At 40.1% G+C, this 27031-nt stretch overlaps 1 protein-coding gene across 3 annotated transcripts in view; it reads left to right on the plus strand.

Moving 5' to 3' along the window:
- The window catches only part of ANLN (anillin, actin binding protein), a 60648-nt gene extending 49499 nt beyond the window's left edge, over positions 1-11149 (plus strand). For all 3 annotated transcript variants that reach the window (XM_063113945.1, XM_063113946.1, XM_063113947.1), the window contains exons 22-24: positions 3311-3418; positions 8195-8367; positions 10882-11149. In XM_063113945.1, the coding sequence (XP_062970015.1) occupies positions 3311-3418; positions 8195-8367; positions 10882-11005 (405 nt within the window). In that variant the 3' untranslated portion in view covers positions 11006-11149. The remainder of the gene's footprint in view (positions 1-3310; positions 3419-8194; positions 8368-10881) is intronic.
- Positions 11150-27031: the final 15882 nt, after the last annotated feature.

A 27031-nucleotide genomic window follows, 5' to 3' on the forward strand; every position in this document is an offset into this window, starting at 1 on the left:
AAGTTTAAAACAATTTGAATTTTAGATGTCTAATGCTGGACTGCTGGCTCAGTTGGTTAGAGTGTGGTGTTGTAACACCAAAGTCAAGGGTTCGGATCCCTGTACTGGCCAGGTGCCAAAACACTAAAACAACCTATGAATTTTAGATGTCTAAGGACATGTTTCAAAGATCTGGGTTTGGATCCCAAGATAGACATTTTAGTTGAGGTAAAGAGTTGAATATCTGCAGTATAGAGATAGTAATCAAAGCCCAGGACAAGTGAGTGAAGTAGATCCATGAGGAACACTAACATTTAAAGGACAGACTGAGGGAAGTCCTCAGAGGAGACAGCAGGGAGGGAAATTCAGCATCATGGTTGCCAAGGGAAGAGAGAGTCTGAAGGAGGGAGTTTCAAGTTAGATAAGGGTCTGTTGTGACTGTTGGACGTATTTGCAAAGTGGTCATTCCAGCCATGGTGAGAGCAGAAGTTGGACTGTAGAGGGTTGTGGAGCAAGTGGGAGGTGAGGAACGAGAGCAGGAGCAACTCTTGGAAACCAAGTTTGGCAGTGAAGGGATAAAGAGAAGACTGGTACCTGCGGAGGTATGTGGGGTGAAAGAAGGACTTGTCGACATTTCATTAAGATGGAAGAGACTTGAGTGGCTTCATATGCAAGCAGGTCGCTTCTCATAGGGCCAAACAGGTTGAAGATCGAGGCCGTGGGAAACCTGAACTAGGGCTGATGGGATAGGGCATGACAGAGGGAAGAAGTAAGCCCAGTCCTCAGTTCACAGGATTGGTCTCGTACAGACTTATACCTTTCCCATGATCAGAGGAGAAAAGTACCGTATATGTAGTAGGCGAGGGTGGTGTGGTGCAAGAAGTGGAGAAAATCTAGTCGCTACAGTTTTCTCTGTGAAGCAAGAATTTGAATGATACAAGGGATGTTGCAGATCAGTTTGCAATTGCTATTAAAGGGTACAGAAAGAAGAGCTAGATTGTAAGGAAATTTCCTAGGTTGTAAGAAAAAAGGATTTTCTTCCTTATTAGCTTTTCTTCACGTGTAAATCCAGCAGGTGGCACTAGACATTCTTGGAAAAGCATTTTTATAAATTTCTGACTTGAAGGCAGTGTTTACCTACTGACCTTTTAATGTACATTTTATGAAAAAATATGAAATTTTACTGTAGACACATTTAGCAACTGATAGTCTCTGTTATGGTAGCTTGTTAATTTGCATGTAACATCTGACCTATTTAATATTTCAGTTGGGCTCTTAACCACTTTGCTAGATCTCTTTCATATTTACTCAATCTTGAATCTTGTAGCCCATTCTTATCATATCCACACTTATAGAAATGTGGTAAGAAAGAGCTCAGGACTCCCAACATAACTTCTGTCACCTGCCTAAACATTTCATTTTATCAGCATTTTAATTACCTCGACCGTCTATAAAAAACAGAGGCGGTAATTGAAATGAAAGCTGCTCGGTTTAGTTTCCTTCTTGCTGTGCCAGGGCCAGGTGAAAGGAGGGAGACCACTACCAATGAGACTGGTAAGTGGTTCTAAGACGGTGCTGGTCTAGCTCTGCCTCGACTGATGAGCAGCAAGAGAAGGGCATTCTGGATTGGCAGCTAGAAGGTTCCAGTTCTGCTTTGTGATGGGTGTTGCCATTTAATTTCCCTGGCCCTCAGTTTCCTCAGCTATAAAGTGAAAAAGATGTTGTTTTCTTATTCCTCTTGGGTTATAATGGGATGTTACAGTAAGCTGTATTGTTCTTATCCATCAAAACTGTCCTTGTCTGTCTGTTGTCTTTATGATGTAGAAGGAGGGAGCTGGTGGTCACTTGTGCTAGCTTTGTGCTCGATACTGAAGTGCCGAGATTCCTTTCTTTTCCCGTGTGGCTGTGAGCAGTGTTGCCTGAACAAGCATGCTTTGGGGAGGAAAGAGGATGGACTGGGGAGGCAGAAAAAGGTGGGGCAGGAGAGAATATGGTTGCAGTGAGCTCATTAGTTTGAGCTAATTAATTTTGAGGTTTCAGTCTGTCATGGAAACATTTCCTCTCACACATGGTAACTTACTCCATGGCCAGAGATTGAACTCCTCATTCAAACCACCTTTTGGGAAATTCACATAAATTAGTGAGTTGAGAAGAGTGTACACCCTACACTCTTGGAGTTGGTATAAGGACTAATTAGTTGAGGCAATATTTAAAAAACGTTGTGATTTACAGGTGGAAAAGCCATAATGAATTCTGAAATCAAACACAAAGATGCCTTTGGGTTTTCTGTATCAGGACACGGCACAGTAGACCCACTGCCTGTTTTTATAGACATTTATTGGAACATAGGCTCAGGCTCATCTGTTTACTTAGCATCTGTAGCTGCTTTTGTGCCACAACAGCAGAGTTGAAAGTTCTGACAAAGATTGTGCAGCCCATGAAGTCTAAAATATTTACTCTCCGGCCTGGTACAGAAAAGGTTTGCCAATCCCTGATCTGCAGCATTGTTACCCTTGCTTGTTCTTTAACATAAAAGTTGCTAAAGAAATTTTTTTTTTTTTAAATGAGGACTTTTACATAAATCAGGGCTCTGTTATGACTACAGCTAAAAAGTACTGAGGGGAAAAAAACCGAGCTTTTACTTATACTGTATAAGTGGAAGTGCTTCCATGGAAAAATCCAAACATTGTTAGTTTAGTATTCTGGAGTAACACTGCTGCTTCATTTGGAATGTAATCTGCATTCCTAAGATGAGCTGGCCACAGTCCTGAGTGCAGGGAGCTGCTACTTCCAGGTATGCTTGATGGCTCCTCAGTGGACTTGGAGTTCTGCTGTTTATCACAGTAACCCATCAAGGCCTGTAATCACAAATTGATTCCTTTCAATCCTGTTTCATTCCCCTGAATAAAAAATGCCAGTCTTCCATATTAAAATACATTTAACTTAATATGCTATCATTAGTTTCTTGTAATATATAAAGTATGATATTCTCATATCATTTTACTCTCCAATACTTTAGGTGCTTCTCTTTTGTTTAAGAAACATTTGGTTAGGGATACCATGCTTCAAACAAATCTAAAATTAGGTAGAGATATTTATTTGGGGTTAATAGTTGGATGTTCTTAAATACTTGTAGATGTTGAAGTAAATTTCTGATATGAACAATCAGCAATTTTCATTACTAATTCAAAAGACATGATAAAAATTATGCAAATAGATTTTGAGGTATGAAATACATCAGCTCATTGATGTTTAACATATATGTAGAGTCAGCGTTGTTATGACATTTTCTTCAAGTGTCTAAAGTCAGCATTTCAATTAACTTTTCCAGACCATATTTGAAGATGTTAGTGGTTTTGGTGCCTGGCATCGAAGGTGGTGTGTTCTTTCTGGAAACTGTATCTCTTATTGGACTTATCCGGATGATGAGAAACGAAAGGTAATTTACATAGCACTGGTCAGTGATGAAAGCCTGATTGACTTTCATGTAGTGTTTTATTCAATTGTTCCCTATGGCCCCTGCCACCCACCCCAATTCCCCTTTGATGTACTTACTAAGCCATTAAAGATGTTCTTGTTGCACACTGATGCATGTGTGCATGTGTGTGTTTTGTATATTGTGTAAAAATTTTCTATCCTGTCTATTCCCTATGATTTGACCACTCTTAAAATACCTTAATGGAGGGCCGACCCCGTGGCGCACTTGGGAGAGTGCGGCGCTGGGAGCGCAGAAGCGCTCCTGCTGCGGGTTCGGATCCTTTATAGGGATGGCAGCCGGTGCGCTCACTGGCTGAGCGCGGTGCGGCCGTAATGTTTTATAATTTTTTTGATGACATTTTACTTAGAAGTATGTGAAATTCAATTTTGTATCTTATTAGGTGGCTGACTTATCTATTTCTGGGATAAAACAGTAATGGAAACCACCCACAGGAATATAATGGTTTTGAATGTTTCTGAAACTTAATAGTAGGATTTTGTGTAATTAATTGTATCTTATTTTTAAAGATCTTAATGTTATTGCCCAAATAAGATCATTCATTATCCAAAAACTGGGAAATAGAAATAAGCAGAATTAGAAAGGAAAATCATCCATAATAGAGATAACTATTAGTACTGTTCATATTTTGGTTGTATGAGTATATCTTTCTAAACTTTTTAGATGTGTAATATATAACAATAATTACATATCCATTTAAGACTCTTCTTCTTCTTCTTTTTTTTGGGGGGAGCAGTGGCTGGTACAGGGATTTGAACCCTTGACCTTGGTGTTACAACACCAAATTCTAACCAACTGAGCTAACTGGCCAGCCATTTATGAATCTTTTTAAAACAAAAAGCAGCCCACTTTTTATAACCTGATTTTCACTTGACATCTTCCACATCAATGAATATATATCGGTAATGTGTTTAATTGCTATATGTATTACATTGGAGTCATTAAACTTATTGATATTTTAAAAATTTGTTGTGAAATATTTAAGACATTGAAAAAGGTATTAAAAAAATAATTTTAATCAATCTGTGTTATCCACTTGAAGCTCCCTGTGTAATTCTTTCTTCTCCCTAGAGATAACCTATATCCTAAAATTGTTTATTATTCCTATGCATTTCTTTAGATTTTTATTATATATATATAAAGCAATATATGTTATTGCAATTGCATGTTTTAAAATATTATACAGATAATATACCCTATGTATTATTCTGCAACTTGTCTTGGGTCAGCATGGTTTGTGAAATTAGTCTAGGTTAGTATATATAGCTCTAGTTTGTCCCTTTTTCTCTGTATTCCATTGTGAGAACATATCACAATGAATTTATCCATTGTCCTGTTTATGGATAATTTTTTTTCCAAATGGTTACTATTACCAGCATTGCTGCTGTGATTTAACTTCTTATATACATAGATGAGAGTTCTTTCTTGAGTTTTACCTCGTAACAGAATTGCTGGGTTGTAGGGTTTGTATGTCTTCAACTTGACTAGATTTTGCCAAATGATTCCCTCCCTCTCTCTTTTTTTTTAACGTGGCAGCTGTCTGGTATGGGGATCCAAACCTTTATCCTTGGTGGTGTAACACCACACTCTAACCAACTGAGCTAAACTGCCTGCCCTGTCAAATGATTGTCAAAAGTGGTACCATTTTCCATTCCCATCAGGAGTATATGAGAGCTCTCAGTTTTCCATATCCCCACCAACACTTGATGTCAGCCTTTTAAACTTTTTTCAGTGTGACAGGTGCAAAATGTTATCTCACTGTGTTTTTATTTTGTATCTCCTTGATCACTAGTAGTGTAAGCATCTTTTCAAAGTGTGTACAGCCATTTATGTTTCCTTTCCTATGAATTAATTGTCTATATATTTTATCCATTTTTACTATCTTTTCTGATGCATTGCAGGTACATTTTACAGTCTTTGGCTTGGCCTGTCTCTATAATGTCTTTTCATGAACAGAATTTTTTTAATGTTAAGGTAATCAGATCTGTCAGTTGCTTTGTTTGTGCTTTTTTTGTGTCTTATTTAAGAAGACTATTTTTTACTCTGCAGTCATAAAGATTTCTCTTATTTAAACCACCTTCTAAAATTATAAAGTTTTATACTTCATCTTTAATTTACCTAGAATTGATTCTTTTTATTCCCCTATCTGGGTAACTAATTGTGCCAGCATCACTAAATGATCAATCCTTTCCTCACTGATCCACAATACCATTTGTGACATGTATCAAGATATGTATTTATGTAAGATGTCATTTTAGGCGTAGGTTTATTTTTAGACATTCAAGTCTGTTTTCTTTGGTCTGTTTCTGTATCCCAATCTCAATTACCATAACTTTAAAATGAATCTTAATGTCTGGTAAGGTAAGTCTTCTAACTTGTTCTTGTTCAATAATTTATTATATTCTTGGCCCTTGTTTTTTTCATACACACACACACATGCACACATATGGTAATATATATACAGACAAGTATATATTTTGCTCTTTATAATTGAAAATGTTCAAATGTACACTAAACAAAGAGAAATAGTATAATGAACTTCTGCCTTCAGTATTTATTTTCATGTTTTACTTATCTCTCCACAACACACATACTTTTTTGTTCTTGTTGCTTTGCTGGGGCATTTTAAAGCAAATACCAGACTTTATAACATATCATTTCACCAGTGTGTGCCCAGGCTGTAGGTGTGTAGTGTTGGCAAATGCCCCGAGGGAAGCCAGGATTTCAGGCTAGCTTATTCTTCTGTATTCTCTCTTCCTAATTGATTTTAGCATTTAAGGTTTCTTTTACTTTCTTATGAGTTCAGCTATCTAGCATTTTGGGGGGTTATGTAATTGGGGTCCTTTCAGACTATTCAGTTTGGAATATTTGCTGGAAACATAGTATCATGGTTTATTTAAATAGTCTCATATTATTGTCATTTAATTTGTTTTGAATTTTTCACTGTTATGAAAAAGCTGTAACTACAATATATAAAAATTTTGTGTACTTAATTATGTATTTGCTTAAGATAAATTTCTTTTAGGTGGAATTGTAGGTTCAGAGTGTGCTCATTTTTAATGCTCTTTGATTGTTTTTCTCGAAATACCTGTCAGTAATAGACCATTTTGTACTTTCACCAGCACTGTGTAAGAATTTCTATTACTCACCCCCCCAACCAATCAACAGAGGTTGTTACTATTCTTTTTAGGCTTAGCCGTTCTAAGGTTTTTTAAGTGGTATATTTCATTTTAATTTCTTTTTTTAATTACTAATAGAACTGACACTTTTGTTGAGTATTTATAAATTGTTTCCATCTGTGTTCCTTTTCCCATTTTCAGGACCATTTGGGCTCATGAATTTTTATCTCAACTTTGGCTCTCATATCACAGGAATAACATGGCTTTCAAAAATCTAAAGCAATTGTTTAGCCTTATCTTTTAGAGATGCATAAAAAATATTTACACATGAAATACAATGTCTAGGTTTTCTTTTATAGAAAGGGGAGAAGTAGGTGAAGTATAGATAAAAGGTGGTTGAATATGTGTTTCTAATTGCTGAAGCTGGGTGAGGTACATGGGGGTTCATTATACTGTTCTTTTTATTTTCCATTTGAAGTTTTCCATAAAGAGTTTGTTTGTTTTAAGTTTATAGGATAATTGGAAAGAACTATTGGTTGATATTTTTGGTTTCTACTTTTATGTCCAACAAGAAATAATAATAATAGATATTGAATATTTTTCTTGCTCAGTATAACTAAATTCTAACTTATAAATTTATGGCTTTTTCTCCAGAGAATGACTATTATTAAAAAGACAAAAAACAACAAATGCTGGTGGGGATGTGGAGAAAAAGGGACTCTTATACACTGTTGGTGGGAATGTAAATTAGTACAGCCATTATGGAAAACAATATGAAGTCTTCTCAAAAAACTACAAATAGAACTACCATATGATCCAGCAATTTCACTACTGGGTGTTTATCCAAAGGGAAGGAAATCAGTATAACAAAGAGATACCTGCACCCTGATGTTTATTGCAGCACTATTTACAATAGCCAAGATATGGAATCAATCTGTTTATCAATGTGAATGGATAAGAAAACGTGGTATATATACACAATGGAATACTACTCAGCCATAAAAATAAGAATGAAATCCTGCCATTTTTGGCAACATGGATGAGCCTGGAAGACGTTATATTAAGTGAAATAAGTCAGGCTCGAAAAGATAAATACCGCAGGCTCTTACTCATATGTGGAGCTAAAAAAAAGCTCATAGAAATAGAGAGTAGAATTTTAGTTACTAGAGGCTGGAAAGAGTGGGGGGGGGGGATAGGAAGAGATTGGTTAATTAATACAGAATTACATTTACATAGGAAGAATAAGATCTACTGTTTGATAGTAGTGCTAAGTGTCTATAATTAACAATAATTTATTGTATGTTTTCAAATGGCTGGAAGAGAAAACTTCAAATGTTCTCATCACAAAGAAATGATAAATGTTTGTGGTGATGGCTACACTCATTAGCCTGATTTTATCATCACAGTGCATGCATTTATTGAAATATTACTCTGTACCCCATAAATATGCACAATTATTATGTGTCAATTAAAAAATAAGATTAAAAAATAAACAATTTTTAAAAAAGTCTTTAGTTTGTGCCAACTTAAAACACTGCTTAATATTTAATCACTTAGTCTTGTTTATTTTTTATTAATTTTTAAATTTGTGTTTTTAAAGAACCCCATAGGAAGGATAAATCTGGCCAATTGTACCAGTCGTCAGATAGAACCAGCCAACAGAGAATTTTGTGCAAGACGCAACACTTTTGAATTAATTACTGTCCGACCACAAAGAGAAGATGACCGAGAAACTCTTGTCAGCCAATGCAGGGACACACTCTGTGTCACCAAGTATGTATTGGCCTATAAGTATTTCTGTCAACTAAGTAATTGATTACCCACTATGTTCTTACTACTGTAAGAAATATCAGAGATGGTTCTTGATTTTGAAAAGGATACAGCCTTAGTGAGAAAACAAAACACACACAGCAGTAACAGAACAATCTAAATTAATATAGTTAGGAAAAGTATAATATTTAGGTTTTATCTTACCTAATCATGTTTTCCAATATCCTCACAGTATAAGCAGTTAGCTAATAATCTTTGGGTTAGGTTTAAGGATTTCATGTGTAGTTGAAAAGTGAAGCATTATTCAAAGAGACTTTACACATTCCTTTCTTTCCATTCCAAAAATACTCTCATTTTATCAGATGCCTCACGTACAGTCTCATACTATTCTGCAAATCTTTGGTTGGAGGTTAACACTAAACTCCTGGGAGTGCCACTTTCTTTGTTACCCCTGAGCTTAAGTATAAGATGCAAACGTTTATTGCTAAGAGTCTAAACTAAGTTCTTTTGCTTGGATGCCAAAGACAAACTTGAAGACCAACTTCAATGTACAAAGTTGTGATTAGGGACAAAAGTTAGAAGTTGACAGAATCTTTATTAATCAGGCAGTTGCTGGATACTGCAGACAGGAAGATGAATAGAACTAGCTCCATGAGTTTCTAATATGAAAATATTAGAAAGCTATAGCCAAGAGATACTATACTAAAATTGAACATTTCCTGGAGACTGCCAATTTGTTTGAAAATAGCTGATAGAAGACCCATTCTTTGGAAATTCTTTATGTCTAGGTTGCTTCCCGATTAATTCATTTGAACTCACCCATTCTTTTTCTTCAGGGACCTTCGTGTAACAGTGGTATCACACAGGACAGAAGAGGCAAATAAATTTACAGTCATTTTGTTTGATAGCTACCCTTTCCGTGGCCACAGTCAATGCAGGAGCCAAGCAAAGCATAGGACCCAAATAGTTCCTGACCACAATAGCCTGCTTTAGCCCTTTAAACATTAAATAATCTTATTTTGTACCTGCTGCATAAACCCTCCTAGACTTCTTAAACCTTCCCCTGTGGCAGAAATAGTTAGATCACATGTTGCTGTAATTGCTGTGTACCTCATTTGCATGTAGTTTTTCTCCTGACATTATTATCACTTGAGCATGTGCTCCTTTGCGCAAGCATATGAGAGCAGTGCTGACTCAGTTCAGCCTTGGCTGAGTGTTTGGCTTTGCTTGGTGGCCTAAAACTTATTTCACCCTTCTGATTATAAGAGTTAAAACATTCTCAGTTCTACATTCTTCTTTGCCTTATCTGTTTCTCTACAGAGCCTTTTGGACCTACACCTTTCGTCTAGATTTAATGTACCTCATTTTCATTTCTACTAACCAAGCTTGCTGTCTTCCCCTTCTTCAAGCTTGCTGTTTCTCTTCTGATCAATATTGCCTACTTCAAAACAGAGATTACACATTTGAACTAGAAATGTTTCATCACGTGGGGAGGCAGTATTTCACAGTGGAGCTTTGAAGTCAACAGACCTAAGATTAAATCTTGACTCGGTGACTTGGCAGGTCACTTACTTTTGCTGGTCCTCTGAATTCTCCTGTGTCAAAAGCAAAAAATAAACTCCACAGAATGACAGTACAGGTTAATGAGTAGACACACTTAGCACAGTATCGAGCACATGGAGTAAGCTCAATGAATACTACACTTACTATTGTTACTGTAAGTGTAGTATTCTGTCCTTTGGCTACTGGGAGATGACACATTCACTGCTTATTCATGCTTATACCATTTCTAGTACCTGTGGGGAGAAATTATAAAGATGCAGAAAGAACGCAGTAGGAAAACCTAAGAGATGGCTGTTCTCTAGAAAGTAGGCCTGACTGTGAGTTAGGGAATTTCCCCCTCCCCTACCCCTGCCTGCCCCCTCAACTAGTTATTCCTTCAACCTGTAGCTAAATATGGATGCAAGGAAGAGATTCCTGATGTGGACAGAGGTTAAGATAAACAAAGTCTTAGGATTTTTAGAGAGTTTATTGTAAATTCCATGCTCTACTAACATAGCAGGACAGAAATAATGGGAGAGTAGGAAATAGTACTATCTATAAAGCTAAGTGAAGGTGCATGAGCCTGTTTCCAGCTCTTGGGGAGCCTGAGGATATTGGGAGGTCCCAGATTTAGGCCTTTGGTGCTATAGCTAAGAAGTTGCCCACACCCAGGGGGTGTCACAAACCAGCAAATTGCCCAGGCCAGACTACCTGTACAAATAGTTACCCTCTTTGGTTGGAAAAGCCATCATTTACCAAGCGTAATTAGTGTAAGTTATGCTTAGCTAACCGAACGGGGTAATTTTACTCTATTGTACTTGGGGAAGCACCTCTCCATGTGGCTCTTGATTAGCATCCATTAAAAGATGGTGAAGAGTAACTCATTTTACTGGTTCATTTTTTCTAGCAAGGGTACATGGAGGTATGGAGTGGGGAGAAAAGAATCTTGACCTTGTTTGTTTGTTTTTCCTGTAGGAACTGGCTATCTGCAGATACAAGAGAAGAGCGGGATCTCTGGATGCAGAAACTCAATCAGGTTCTTGTTGATATTCGCCTCTGGCAACCTGATGCTTGCTACAAACCTATTGGAAAGCCTTGAACTATGGGAAATGTCCATGCCACATAGAGGTTTTGTGAGTTATGTCATAAATATATCTTAAGAAAATACACTTAAAAGCATTAGATTTGTTGATTGCATTTCATGCTTTAAATACGAAAGGGTTGTGCCAATATTCACTACATATTATGCAGTATTTATATCTTTTGTATGTAAAACTTCAACTGATTTCTGTCATTCATAAATGATTGGAAGTAAATTTATTATAGTTGATTTTGCTAAAGTGTAATTTTAAAGCCTCATTTTCTTAGAAATCTAATTATTCGGTTATGACAAAATGTTTTTTAAAAGTAAGAAATTCTGAGTTGTCTTCTTGCAGCTGTAGGTTTGGAAGTAGCAAGGTCTTCCAGGAGTTGGAGACAGACACCTCAGTTTTGGGGATTCCCTTCTCTGGCCTCAGTAGTTTTTTCTAAAGGTTGTGATCATTTATTGATCATGATGTGACTTGTTACTAGAATACTGAAAAAAAAAATTCTAAGGGACTTTATAAGAACATTTTTAATAATGGAGGCGAGAACTTTTTCATGTCTATTAAAGTTTGAGGCTGCCTTCAGAAAAGAGATGTAGACATAGGAGACATTGTGTGAGGTTTGGGGGTTAATTAAATATTTTACATAGAATAGTTAATAATCACATGGTTTACATTTACTCAGTTATTATATTTGCAGTGTGGTGCACATTTTTATAGAATTCAGGCTTTATTAAAATAATTCTTGTTGCTATATAGCTTATAGACTCCTGAAATATACTTAGCATATTAGTTCTTTTTGCTCCTGTAACACAAACAAATGTAAATTAAAGAATCTTTATATAAAAAAAGTAAACTTTTACCAAGCTGCTATGGACTAATACTTTGCTTGCCAAAGTTCTTTTTTTTTTTTTTTTTCCATGTCCATGTACAAGAGTGTCTAGAAACACATTTTGAAATCATTTGAAAAACTATTAAGTCATGTCTTACCTTAAAAACCTAATGCCTTTTTTAATTATACGATATTTGTAAAGCCGTGGTTTCAACTTTTAAATACACTTTGCATTTCCTTTCTGAATCGTTGAAGTTATTGATGATCTCATTTATAAACACTAAGTTCTGTCACCTCCTGTTATTCTATTTTTTATTCATTCAAATGTGTTTTTTCTTATGTATATTATAAAACTGTATTTTGTGACCTCTCACTTAAATAAATACTTACGAATATCTGAAGGAATCAGTTATTTAAGGAACAGTGTTTAAATGTGCAGGCGGCTACTCTGCATCCCTGGGCTGTGGGGCTTCTTGAGGGTGTTGAGCTGACAGTGTCTCATTCATGTATCTGTCTCTAGCCCAGTTCAGCTTACTGTGTGTTCTTAGGGTTGCTGTTGGATGCGTAGGTGGGTGAAGGATCCATATCTGAGGCGTTTCAACAGACTATGTAGTTGGACATGCCTTTGAGGAGATAGAGGATGGTTTAGGAGTTCTAGGAGAAACTGAGTGGATCAGTGACGTCACCAGCCAAAACAGGGAATAGGTTTGATGAGACTGATGAGAAGGTCCCTTGTATTTATTTATAGACTCAGACTTATTTTTGAATAGATATTCAAAAAGCACAGAAGCATGGTACAAAATTCAAAAGCACAAGGAAGTGAATGTAAAAAGTGAGTCTTCTCCCGTTGTTATAACCATTTTTATCAGTTTTTGTGTCCTTTCAGAGGACATTATGCATATTACATAGGAATATTTATATTCTTTTGTTCAGAAACATATTCCATACATATTATTTGTGGTTAGTTAAAAAAAGTGCAACAGTATCTGTTACATGTCATTCCGTCTCAGTATGTATAGAGTGAATATAAAGTTCAATTTTAGAAGAAATTTAGTTTAAGGTGATTGTGGGACATCAAGTTAGAAGTACCCTGTAAACAGTGGGAAGTGCTGCTCTGAAGATGTCAGTGTCATCTGCCGGGGGGATTGTTGCAACCGTTGAGTAGATAAGGCATCCAGGGAGTGTGCTGTGGGAGGAGAACAGCATTCTTCAGGGGAAAGTAAAAAAGAAGTGGCTAGTGATTACTGTCTTCCACGAAAGAGAAACGGGAGTGGTGTCTGGTGAGGCCAAAGAAGACTCTTAAGTTTCTGACTACAAAATCATGAGGCAGATTAAAGAAAATATGAACTAAAATTTGTGCGGTCAGTTCAATAAAATGCTTCAGATAAGAAATCAGGTATCAATAAAATCCACAGAGGAAAAGAATGACAGATTTAACTGCATAAAAAAATTTCTGTCTGATAAATGTCTATAAATAAAGTTAAAATACAAGCAACATACAAGGGGGGGATATTCACAGCATATTTAATAATCAAAGAATTAATATGCAAGATATGTTAAGAGCTCCTATAACTGGCTATCACTGTTTGAGCATTTACTGTGTACGAGGTGTTTTTCCTGCGGTTTTGCATGCATTATCTCATAATCTTCATGTGACCTTGTAAAATAGGCATTGAAACTAAAACTTAGGTAACTTAGGCCACACACTTAGCAAGTAGCAGACCAGGATTTGAACCCAGACATTCTATTTCAGAATCCATTACACTATGATGTTTCTCCAATTAAAAAAAGAAAATTTAACCTAAAAAGGCGAGGCAAATAATATTAGCGGGAAACGCATACACACAAACACAAATCCAAAGAGCCAACAAACAAGTAAAAATAATAATACTAATAACAGGAAAATACAAATTTAAATGTCAGTGGGTTTTTTGCCCACAGATTGGTGAAAGTATAGCCATTAACCGAAATCAACCCTCTCATACTCTTGGTGAGAATAGAATCTGTTACAGCCTTCTTGGATGGCAACTTGGTAACTTCCAGGAATCTGCTGACACACAGGAGCAGATTGTCAAATCCGACTCCCACCCATCTGAGGTTTTACCCTTATCAAGCTTTACTCATAATTTCAAGGACACAGCAATCAAGAAGCACTGGCAAAGCAGGGAGAGCTTGGAGGCACGCTGCATGCTGCCCAGGTCTTTTGTTCTCACGGGTACATGCTCTGTGGCCCAGAGTAATAGATGAGATCTCAAGTGAGGTTTGCAGGTCATCTCACACCACTGGGAGTCTACGTAAGGAAACATTGCCATTTTGTATCCTATATGGTGGTAGAGATTTTGTGACTTTCTCTCTGGAGTCTTGCCTCAAAAATCCATAATTTCTAAGCTTATTTGCTATAAACAATCCTTAACCAGCCTCATCCTACTAAGAGCATTCTATAGATTAGAGTTCGAGCAAATATTTACCAGGAGGTCCAATTTTTAGCAAATTTACCAGGAATTTAGATGTGCTATCTGCCTTCTTTCTCCAGAATCAAAGGCCAGCTGCTTTACCTGCTGCCTCCCACTCTCCTCAGATGGACTTAAACATGAGCAGAGATAAAAGGATGATTATTATGACACTGTTTATACAGGGAAAAAATAGAATAAACCTGAACATACATTGACAGGGAAGAAAATTATAATCTACACACCCATTAACAGGAAATTATGATACACTTTTGTTTTTCTTTTACAAAACACCATGTAGTAGTCAAAAAGAATGAAGCGGGTCTATATCTATGTATTGACTTGGGAAAATTTCCAGAACTTGTGGGGAAAAGGGATAGGCCATACAATGTGAAACTATGTACGAGAGTACTTGAAAAAGTTCATGGAAAGATGGCGCTAAAAGATAATACAAGTCTTTCCACAAACTTTTTGAAGACCCCTTGTAGGTAATACACTTACATATTGTAGGGACCCAAATGCCCCAAGGGATCACACCCTGATCCTTCTCGGCCACACCCACCCCAAGCCCCATGCGGTATGCTAAGTAGGGATTGTATTTTAAGCCAATCAGCCTTCCCTTAAAGCCCTATATATGTGTGTGTGTGCTGCCTAATAAACGGGCTCTCTCAAGCCAATCAGCCTTCCCTTAAAGCCCTATATATGTGTGTGTGTGCTGCCTAATAAACGGGCTCTCTCCGGTGGATCGTCAACTGGTGTCGACTCGTCCTTTCATTTGGTGCCGAAACCCGGGACGGAGTTTCTCTCGAGCGGCGACACTTTTCGGATTGCAGCGGCAACACTTTCCGAGTCGCCCCTCAGGGCTCCCTCGAGCTGTAACACTTTTCAGATCACAGCGGCAGCACCTCTCGAGTCGCCCCTCGGGAACTCCATCCCGCCAGGACTGGCCTCCCTTTCACCGCTCACCATTGACGGTCCACCCTCGTCCATTGTTTTCGGCGCTGGCTTCTTCCACTCACCACCGGCTCATCATTAGGTAAGCCCCCTTTTCTAAAGGGCACCGGCCCTTTTCAGGCTACCACAGGGAGTCTAGATCGTCCGGTAGCTCCTAACACCCATACCCACCCCACCACGGTCTTCACGACCACTATAACAGGTACCAAAGCCCTGGTAAACTTTTACTTTCATTTTTGGAGGTTAAAAGCCCCATTCTGTTCTCTCCTTCTCTCTTTCACCCTCTTGTCCACCACTCTCTTCTAATCTCTGTCCGATTTCCGTCTCTCTCCACTTCCCAGGTCCGGGACCCCACCAGAAAATCCTGGCGCTAGGTTCCTTCAGGCACCGGGCTTTTGCCCTAGAGAAGTGGAGGTCTGAGTGACGACCCACACCTCCCTTCTCTCCTCCTGGTTCGTACCTGAACCTGCCGGGACTGATGTGACCTACTGGGGACGCCCTCTAGAATCCCACCTTTCCCAACCAGCTGAAGGATCTGTCTTATCACTAATCTCTGTCCTATTTCTGTCTAAATTCCCATTAAGAGACCAGAATGGGCGCTTCCTCCTCCTCCCTAGGGGACTCTCCACTTCAATGCCTTCTGAAAAACCTCACGAACATTTCCCTCAGGCCGGATATTGAGCCCAAACTCCTCACCAAATTCTGTACACAAGATTGGCCTTATTATCCTTTAGATAATCAAAACACATGGCCCCCTGTGGGCACATTAGATCCTAACATTCTACACGACCTCTTTAACTACTGCCAGTGCCTAAAAAAATGGAAGGAGATCCCCTACATCGAGGCTTTTCACCTCTTGGCTCAGAACCCCGCCCTCTGCTCCTCCTGTGCTCCCTCTCAAGTCCTTTTAGCCTGTAAACCCTCTTCACAGTCACCCCTCGATTCTTCCACCTTCGACCCTGCTGATGAACCCTCACCCTACCGACCTCCTCCTCCCCCAGTGCCTCCGGCGTCCGCTCCTCCTCCCCCGTCATCCACGTCACCTTCTGCACCTCCTGTGCCATCCACTCCCCCATCTTTACCCTCACCTACCCTTGACCCACTAAGCCCCCCTTTCACCCGTTCCTGAGGTCCTCCCCCCGCCCCTTTAACAATCGCCCCACTACGCGAGGTAGCTGGGGCTGAAGGAGTAGTTAGGGTCCATGTTCCCTTTTCCCTAGCTGACCTTACAGAATTAGAAAAAAGACTAGGCTCTTTCTCTACTGACCCTACCACCTACATTAAAGAATTCCAATGGATCCTGCAGGCCTACAGCCTCACACATCATGACATCTTCATGCTCCTAGCCAATACCCTCCTCCCTGAGGAACGCCGCAGGGTCTGGGATACAGCCCAAACCCGTGCCACTGACACCCATTGTACCAATCCGAATCACCCGCCAGGCCCCCAAGCAGTCCCAGAACAGGAACCTAATTGGGATTATAACACAGCCCAGGGAATCCAGGCTCGAGACCGTTTTGCCTCTTGCTTAATAATTGGCCTCAAAAAATCGGCTCGCAAGGTCGTCAATTTCCAAAAAATTCAAGAAATTGTCCAAAAAAAGGAGGAAACTCCCTCCGAGTTCCTCAATAGATTAACTCAGGCCTTTCAACAATACACTAACTTAGACCCCAACTCAGAAGACGGCCGGCATGTCCTTATGACCTATTTCCTGGCCCAATCCTACCCCGACATTAAAACTAAACTTAAAAAATTAGAGCAGGGTCCTTCAACCCCTCAGACCGAAATCCTGTCAGTGGCCTTCAAGGTTTTTCGTAATCGGGAGGAGGAAAAAGAATGTCGAAAACGAAAGGCCGACCACGCCAACTTCCAGATGTTGGCCCGGCTTATCAAACCCCCTGGGCGCCCTCCCACAGCCTCCACCTCTAAGCCTCCACCTGGAGCCTGCTTTAAATGTAGAAAGGAAGGGCATTGGGCCAAGGCTTGCCCCACCCCCAGGCCACCCACCACTCCTTGTCCAAAATGCAAAAAGAAGGGACATTGGGGATCTGATTGCCCCCTTTCCCGAAGGGGTGAGGGACCAACTGCCCCACAGTCCCCCGAACCGTGGACACCACCTATGGTGGGCCTCGCTGAGGAGGACTGACGGAGCCTTGGGCCCTTCCCGACCATCTCTATAACAAAGCAGGAGCCCAGGGTACCCATGGTTGTGGATGGCCACCCAATATCTTTCCTCCTGGACACTGGAGCCACCTTTTCGGTCTTAAGGGAATATAAAGGCCCCACCACCTCCAGCAGCTCTCCTATAGTTGGGGTAGGAGGTCAACAAATCTTTCCCCCCAAAACCCCTCTTTTAACCTGCTACCTTCAAGGCACTCAATCCGTTTTCTCCCATTCCTTTCTAGTCATGCCACAATGCCCCATCCCCTTGTTGGGACGGGACATTCTATCACGGCTTCAAGTCACAATTACCTTGCCCCTGTCCTCTTCCTCTTCCCCCGTTTCCTTCCTCCTAGTGCTAGTTCAAGCCCAAGATCCTACTAATTCCACCCCTCCAAAGAAGTCCTTACCCATCTTAACGCCCCCTGTTAACCCCACAGTTTGGGACACTGCCAGCCCCGCTCTGGCCCAGTGTTCCCCTGTACACATAAAACTGAAAGACCCCTCCAAATATATTTGTCAGGCTCAGTATCCATTAACCACAACAGCCCTCCTCGGGTTAAGCCCCATCATTCAGGACCTATTAAAAAAGGGGTATCTCCGTCCCACTCGCTCCCCTTTCAATACTCCCATACTCGCTGTACTCATTTCTCGGTTCTGGACTTAAAAGATGCCTTCTTTTCCATTCCCCTGGAAACCGATACTCAGGACATTTTTGCCTTCACATGGACCGACCCCCACTTCCGTCACTACAGGTCCTTCTAACAGCCCCTGCACTTCATCTCCCTGATCTAACTAAACCCTTTTTCCTCTATGTTCATGAAAATGTGGGACAAGCTCTAGGCGTCCTAGGACAGAATTATGGCCCCTCCTTTGCCCCTGTAGCATACCTATCAAAACAGTTAGACCCCACTGTACAAGGCTGGGCACCCTGTCTAAGAGCCCTAGCAGTGGGGCAGTTGCTGCATAAGGAGGCATCCAAATTAACATTTGGGGCACCTCTTACCATTCTCTCACCACATCACCTTAAAGACCTCCTTACCTATAAGGCTCTCCACTCCCTCCCACCTTCCAGAATTCTAACCCTCCTATCCTCGTTTCTGGAAAATCCTGCCCTATCCTTCAATACCTGCCCACCCCTAAATTCCCCCAACATCCCTTTGCACAGCTGCGTAGAAAGCCTTCAAATTTTCATACCTTACCGCTCTTCCATCACTGAGGGGCCCCTGTCTCACGCTGATCTCGCATGGTTCACGGATGGGTCCTCATTCAAGGAAGGAAACACTCATTACGCAGGTTATGCCATAGTCTCCCTTGATTCGGTTATAGAAGCCCAACCTTTACCCAAGGGTACTACCAACCAGCAGGCCGAACTTATCGCTGCCACGCGAGCCTGCGTTCTAGCTGAAGGAAAAACTCTTAACTTATACACTGACTCCAAATATGTCTTTCATATACTTCTCTCTCATGCCGCCATATGGAAAGAACGCGGTCTGCTTAACACCAAGGGTAACACAATCACCAACTCAGCTTTAATCTCCACATTAATTGAGGCATCCCATTTACCTTGTAAATTAGGAGTCATTCATTGCAGAGCCCACCAGAGGGACGATTCCCCAATCACTCGCGGGAATTGTAAGGCTGACCTCACCACACGCACTGCGGCACGGCACCCACAGACACAAAACCAACTTCCCATTCTTCCTTACGGCTCCCAGGGTTCACAGACACCCTCTCAGCCTCAACCGCCTAATGATGATAAGTCCTCTCTCTTTCGCTTGCTCCATGACCTGTTTCACTCTAGCCCCCAAGCTTTATCCTAGTTTTTACAAGCCTTCTTCTCAATCACCCCATCTGACAAAGCCCTCTTGCAAAAAATCTCCTCCTCATGCACAATCTGCCAGCGTACCAATCCTAACACCCCTCTCAAACCTGGGCCATACTCCCACCAGGCCAGAGGTCTCACACCTGCAGCCGACTGGCAAGTCGATTTTACACACATGCCTTCCGTCCGGCGCCTCAAATACCTCTTGGTGTTTGTTGATACCTTTTCAGGATGGGTAGAGGCATTCCTAACATCAAATAAAAAGGCCTCCACCATAGCCCAGACTCTCCTTTCCCAAATCATCCCACGATTTGGGATGCCCACTTCCATTTAACCTGACAATGGACCTGAATTTACCGCCCAGATAGTACAAAAACTCTCGCAGTCACTCTCTCTCCCCTGGCACCTACATTGCCCTTACCGACCTCAGGCATCTGGAAAGGTAGAAAGAACCAACAGAACCTTAAAAGACATACTAATTAAATTATCTCTGGAATTACACCTTGACTGGGTCCATCTTCTACCTCTCGCTCTACTCAAGGCCAGAGCTCTCCCAAAGAGGCCCTCCAATCTTTCCCCTTTTGAAGTCATGTATGGTAGGCCCCTCCTACCCCCGGGGATCACAGCAACTGAAGGACCCATACCACCCACCATGGCCTTACCCTTGCTCTCCCACCTTCGCACCGAATTATGGAAGCACCAGGACTGGCTACTTCCAGATCCATCACTTTCCAAAAATAACCTTTACACTTCCCCGGAACCCAAAACCCCCTAACCCCTAAGTGGGAAGGCCCATGTCCTGTCATCCTTTGCACTCCAACTGCTGCTAAACTTGCCCTGCCAGGTAATCCATTTACACCTGGCAACAAATCATTTCTGAAACACTCATCTTTCTCAACCACACCTCGCCGGCTCTCTCTCCCGAAAATTGTTTTCTTTGCGCCTCTCTCATGCGACCACTCCTGGCAGCCATCCCCTTAAATGCTTCCCTTCCTCTCAATGCTACCTCCTCCCCACCACCAGAACACCTTAACCTTCCGGGCGTCCCTCTCTGGGAGCCCGACGACAAAGACAACAATACTCTGTTGCCCCATCACTGTCTCATCGGAAGCTCTTCCTCCCTAACTTCTCCCCCGTCTTATTGTAATCTTAACACAACCATTCATAACCACACCTTCGCCCCACCAGGCTCTTTCTTCTGGTGCAATGGAACCCTCTCTACCTCCATCCTGCCTAATCTTACTGTCCCATGCCTTCTTGTCACTATTGTCCCTCAACTCACTCTGTACTCCAATTCAGAACTGTTCTATCTTCTTCACCCACCCTCAAGACAAAAAAGGGCCGCCTTCCTCCCGATCATGGTTGGTATTTCCCTAACAACAGCAGCGGTCGGAGCCGGCCTGTCAGGAGGAGCCTTAGGACACAGTTTATGGGCGGTCGAAGACATAAATGCTAAACTTGAAGGGGCTCTGACTTCCACTGCCGAATCTCTTTCCTCTCTACAGAGCCAGATCACCTCTTTAGCTCAGGTCACCCTCCAAAACCGCAGAGCACTAGACCTCCTCACTGCAGAAAAAGGAGGTACTTGCATCTTCCTTAGGGAAGAATGCTGTTATTATATCAATGAATCCGGTCTAGTAGAAACAAACATCATCAAACTCACCGACTTAGCTTCCAGCCTATGAACCACATCTAGTTCTAACCCCTTTTCTTCTTTTATCTTAAACCCTGTCCTAACTTGGATTTGGCCCATTTTGAGACCTATCCTCATAACCTGCCTTTTCTTGCCCTGCATCATTAGGTTTCTTCAAACCCAAGTGGGAAAAATCTCTAATCAGGCCTTTAACCAGCTTGTGCTTAGAAACTACCGGCTTCTAGGTACCGATGAACCCCCCGCCTCATCTTGTGAGTGCCTCAGCCGATGCTGAAGAGACACCACCTTACAGAGGAAGCGCATCCTACACGCCCTCGCCACTGATGCCTGGCTGCTCCCTCCAGTCTCCAACTACGAACAATGGAACCGGTGCATATTCCGCTTGTGGCTTCAAGGAACGTTTATGGACTTTTCCCCTTTTGAAATTTCTTGTTTCTCCACCCTCCTTTGGGGTTTCATAATGGGTATTTATGTACCTTCCTCCTTTTGCCCCCCCCACAAAGCCCCAGTTCAGCAGGAAGCAGCTCCATGACTTCAACGTCCCCTTTCCTAAAACAAGAAAAAGGGAGGAATGTAAGAACCCAAATGCCCCAAGGGATCACACCCTGATCCTTCTCGGCCACACCCACCCCAAGCCCCATGCGGTATGCTAAGTAGGGATTGTATTTTAAGCCAATCAGCCTTCCCTTAAAGCCCTATATATATGTGTGTGTGCTGCCTAATAAACGGGCTCTCTCCGGTGGTGGATCGACAACTGGTGTCGACTCGTCCTTTCGCATATGCACATAAATTACTAGATAAAAGTGGAAGGAACTGCACCAAGTCGTATATGGGAAAGAGGTTGGAAGCACTGTTGGGTGGAGGAATGCTTTGACTTTTTACTCTATTTTTAGAGTATTTGACGTGTTTACAATGAGAATATTTCTATATATTGCTCATGTACAGGGACTTATGAACACTTCAAAAATTAAAATCAGAATGAAAGATTGAGTGGAAGACTGAATAGAGACTACAGAATATTGGATTGTGAAGGGAAAATCCCAACTGGGACAATGGCTTGGTAGGAAAACATTGAGGGAAGGATATTTTTGGATGAGGAAATGAGTATCTTATGCTGATGGAGAATAGCCAAAGGTGAAGGAGGACCTGGAGATAGTGGTGAAAAAAGGAGCATAAGAGTTGGAGGAGGATGAATTTGTGGAGCAGGATGAAGGATGTTAGGACCCAGGAGGCAGGTGTGGTCCAGAATCCCATGCCGGCAGTCAGCATTTGTCATGGTAGCTTTGTAAGTACTGAGGCAGTGGGACTCCCAAATTCTGCAATCATGCAGGGTGAGGCAGCCGTGGAGTGATCTGCAGGCCCTGTTTTTTGTTCATGAAATGTGTGTGCCAATGGGACACGTGGGGGCAGGGCGACTGTAACATGGAACAATCGCACAGTGCTTCCAAAATATGAAGCCCAGGCATGGCCAACCGCAGCAGACGAGGACACTCTGCAGACACATCTAGGGCAGTGGTCTCTAATTCCTAAAAGTTTATACCCTAAAAAGAGTCTAAACCCTAAGAGATGATATACCCCTTCCCATTTTCAAGTTGATATCTAAAATTTTTCATCAGGACTTTAAAAAGTTGCAAAGGATGTAATTTCTAACATTGGGAATATTAACATTTTAGATTTAAAATTTTGTATTATTCTTTTAATCAAATCCAACAGAAACTAAATGCAAATGCAAGTTAGTCCCCCCATTTATATTTAAAAATACATAAACAGGTTCTTTTTAGAGATCTTTTTTTTTGGCAGATGGCTGGTACGGGCATCACAAACCCCTGACCTTGGTTTTACAAGGTTGTGCTCTACCCAATTGAACTAACCAGCCAGAAGACCCCCTTTTCAGAGACTTTTATTTATTTATTTTTATTTTACTTTATCAATATACAATGCAGTTGGTTTTTGTGTCCCTTTACCAATTCTTCCTTTCTCCCCTCCTTTCCCCCCTCCCCCGCCATCAACATCATGTCTGTTCACTTGTCTTAATAAGTTCAAGGAATTGTGATTGCTGTGTCTTCTTCCCCCACCCCCCATTTATTTGTTTGTATATTTATTTATTTATTTTTAGCTCCCACAAATAACTGAGAACATGTGGCATTTTCCTTTCCGTGCCTGGCTTATTTCATTTCATATAATTTCTCTAAGTCCATCCATGTTGCTGCGAATGGTAGTATTTCATTTTTTTTTTTCTTTATAGCAGAGTCGTATTCCATTGTGTAGCTATACCACATTTTCCGTATCCACTCATCTGATGATGGACATTTTGGCTGGTTCCAGCTCTTGGTTATTGTAAATAGTGCTGCAATAAACATGGGAGTACAAGTATCCCTAAGACATGATGATTTCCATTCCTCTGGGTTTATATGCAGCAGTGGAATAGCTGGGTCCTATGATAGATCTATCTGTAATTGTTTGAGGAACCTCCATACCATTTTCAATAGAGGTTGTACCATTTTGCAGTCCCATCAGCAGTGAAGGAGGGTTTCTTTTTCTCCGCAACCTTGCCAGCATTTATCACTCACAGTCTTTCGGATATTAGCCGGAAGACTAATATCTAACTGGAGTGAGATGGTATCTCAAAGTGATTTTGATTTGCATTTCCCTAATGCTGAGTGATGTTGAGCATTTTTTCATGTGTCTTTTGGCCACTCGTATATCTTCCCTTGAGAAATGCCTATTCAGCTCCTTTGCTCATTTTTTAATTGGGTTACTTGATTATTTACTGTTAGGTTGTTTGAGTTCCTTGTATATTTTGGACATTAATCCTTTGTCTGATGTATATTTTGCAAATATTTTCTCCCACTCTGTTGGTTGTCTTTTCGCTCTGTTAATTGTTTCTTTTGCTGTGTAGAAGCTTTTTAATTTGATATGATCCCATTTATTTATTTTTCCTTTGGTTGCCTGTGCTTTTGGGGTCTTATTCATGAAGTCTGTACCATTCCTACTTCCTGGAGTGTTTCCCCTGTTTTCTTTAAGGTGTTTTATTGTTTCAGGATGTATATTTAATTCTTTAATCCATTTTGAGTTGATTTTGGTATATGGTGACAGGTTCGGGTCCAGTTTCATTCTCCTATATATGAATATACAGTTTAACCAGCACTATTTGCTGAAGAGGCAGTCTCTTCCCCAGAGTGTAGACTTGGCACCTTTGTCAAAGATCAGATGACTGTAGGTGTATGGGTTGATTTGTGGATTCTCTATTCTGTTCCATTGGTCCGTGTGTCTATTTTTATGCCAGTACCATGCTGTTTTGGTTACTATAGCTTTGTAGTATAGTTTGAAGTCAGGTATTTATGCCTCCAACTTTTTTTTTTTTGCTTGGGATAGCTTTGGCTATTTGTGTTCTTTTGTTATTCCGTATGAATTTTAGGATTGCTTTTTCCATTTCTGAGAAAAATGTCATTGGAATTTTGATGGGGATTGCATTGAATCTGTGGCTCACATTAGGTAGTAGGGACATTTTCACAATGTTAATTCTTCCAATCCAAGAGCACGGGATTTCTTTCCATCATCTTGTGTCCTCTTTAATTTCTCTCAACAGTGGTTCGTAGTTCTTATTGTAGAGATTTTTCATATCCTTGGATAACTTTATTCCTAGGTTTTTGTTTATTTGTTTGTTTCTTTGGTGACTATTGTAAATGGGCTTGCTTTCTTGATTTCTTTTTCTGCTAGTTCATTGTTGGAGTATAGAAATGCTACTGATTTTTGTGTGTTGCTTTGTATCCTGCAACTTTGCTGAAATTGTTTCTCAACTCCAAGAGTTTTTTTGTAGAGTCTTTAGGCTGTTCTATATATAGGATCATATCATCTGCAAACATGGACAGTTTGACTTTATCTTTTTCATTCTGGATGCCCTTTATTTCCTCCTCTTTCCTGATTGCTCTGGCTAGTACTTCCAACACTGTGTTGAATAGGAATGGTGAGAGTGGGCATCCTTGTCTTGTTCCTGTTCTTAAGGGAAAAACTTTCAACTTTTCCCCATTCAGTATAATATTGGCAGTGGGTTTGTCATATATGGCTTTAATTGTGTTGAGATACTTTCCTTCTATACCCAATTTATAGAGAGTCTTTATCATGAATGAGTGTTGAATTTTGTCTAATGCTTTTTCAGCATCTATAGAGATGATCATATGGTTTTTGTCTTTGATTTTATTGATGTAGTGAATCACATTGATTTGCATATGTTGAGCCAATCTTGCTTCCCTGGGATGAATCCCACTTGATCATGGTGTATAATTTTATGTATGTGTTGCTGTATTCTATTAGCTAGTATTTTATTGAGGATTTTTGCATCTATTTTCATTGAGGATATTGGCCTGTAGTTTTTTTGTTGTTGTTGTATCTTTGTATGGTTTTGGTATCAGGGTGATGTTTGCCTTATAGAATGAGTTAGGGAGAATGGCCTTGGTTTCAATTTCTGGAAAAGCTTATAGAGAATTGGTATTAATTCTTTGAAGGTTTGGTAGAATTCTGCAGTGAAGCTATCTGGTCCTGGGCTTTTCTTTGTTGGGAGACTGTTGATAACAGCTTCAATATCTTTGATTGTTATTGGTCTGTTCAGTTTTTCTATGTCTTCTTGTTTCCATCTTGGTAGTTTGTGTGTATCCAGAAATTTATCCATCTCCTCCAGATTTTCAAATTGGTTGGCATATAGTTGTGTATCGTAGTCTCTAATGATTCCTTTTATTTTTGAGGTATCGGTTGTAATATCACCTTTTTCATTTCTAATTTTTGTTATTTGTGTCTTCTCTCTTCTTTTTTTAGTTAGCCTTGCTAATGGTTTGTCAATTTTATTTATCTTTTCAAAAAACCAACATTTTGTTTCATTGATCTTTTGTATCATTTTTTGGGGTGGTTCTATTTCATTTAGTTCTGCTCTGATCTTAATTATTTCTTTTCGTGTACTAACTTCGGGTTTGGATTGTTCTTGTTTTTCTAGTTCTTTAAGGTGAGGTGTTAGGTTGTTTACTTGCCATCTTTCTATTCTTCTGATATAAGCATTTAATGTGATAAATTTCCCCCTTAGTACTGCTTTTGCAGTATCCCACAGGTTTTGATACAATGTGTCATTAGTTTCATTAGTTTCAATAAATTTTTTGATTCCTATTTAATTTCTTCTTGGACCCATATGTCATTAAGTAGAATGTTGTTTAATTTCCATGTGTTTGTATAGTTTCTGGAGTTTCATTTGTTATTAATTTCTAGTTTTAATCCATTGTGGTCTGAAAAAATACATGGAATAGTTCCAATTTTTTTGAATTTGTTGAGACTTGACTTGTGACCTAACATGTGCTCTATCTTGGAGAATGATCCATGTGCTGATGAGAAGAATGAATATTCTGAGGTTGTTGGATAGAATGTTCTATAAATATCTGCCAAGTCCAATTGGTCTAAAGTGTTGTCTAGATATTGTGTTTCTCTTTTAATTCTTTGCCTAGATGATCTGTCCAATATTGACAGTGGGGTGTTCAGTTCCCCTGCTATTATGGTATTAGTGTCTATCTCTTTCTTTAGGTCTAATAGTGTTTGCTTTATAGATCTAGCTGCTCTGATGTTGGGTGCATATATATTTATGATAGTTATGTCTTCCTGTTGGATAGATCCTGTTATGATTATATAGTGGCCTTCTTTATCTCTTTTTATGGTTTTTGGTTTAAAGTCTATCTTATCTGATGTAAGAATAGCTACTCCAGCTCGTTTTTCATTTCTGTTTGCATGGTATATCATTTTCAATCCTTTCACTTTTGTCTATGTGTGTCTTTACATGTGAGCTGAGACTCTTGAATACAGCATATTGTTGGGTCCATTTTTTAAATCCAGTCAGTCAGTCTGTGTCTTTTGAGTGTGGAATTTAATCCTTTTACATTAAGAGTTCCTATTGAAAGGTGTTGATTTACTCCTGGCATTTCATTGATTTTTGCTTGGATGTTTTAAAATGTCTTTTGTTCCTTTCTAATTTACTGTTTATCTTCTGTGTTTGTTGGTTTCTTGGGATGGTAAACTTTTTTTCTCTTTATTGTTAGCATTTTTATTTTACTGGTGGGATTTTTTCTTTCTTGAGTATTCATGGTAGTGATGGTTGTTTTTCTGGTATCAGAGTTAGTACTCCCTTGAGAA

This window comes from Cynocephalus volans, chromosome 11 (genome assembly GCF_027409185.1).
Source record: "Cynocephalus volans isolate mCynVol1 chromosome 11, mCynVol1.pri, whole genome shotgun sequence".
Taxonomy (NCBI): domain Eukaryota; kingdom Metazoa; phylum Chordata; class Mammalia; order Dermoptera; family Cynocephalidae; genus Cynocephalus; species Cynocephalus volans.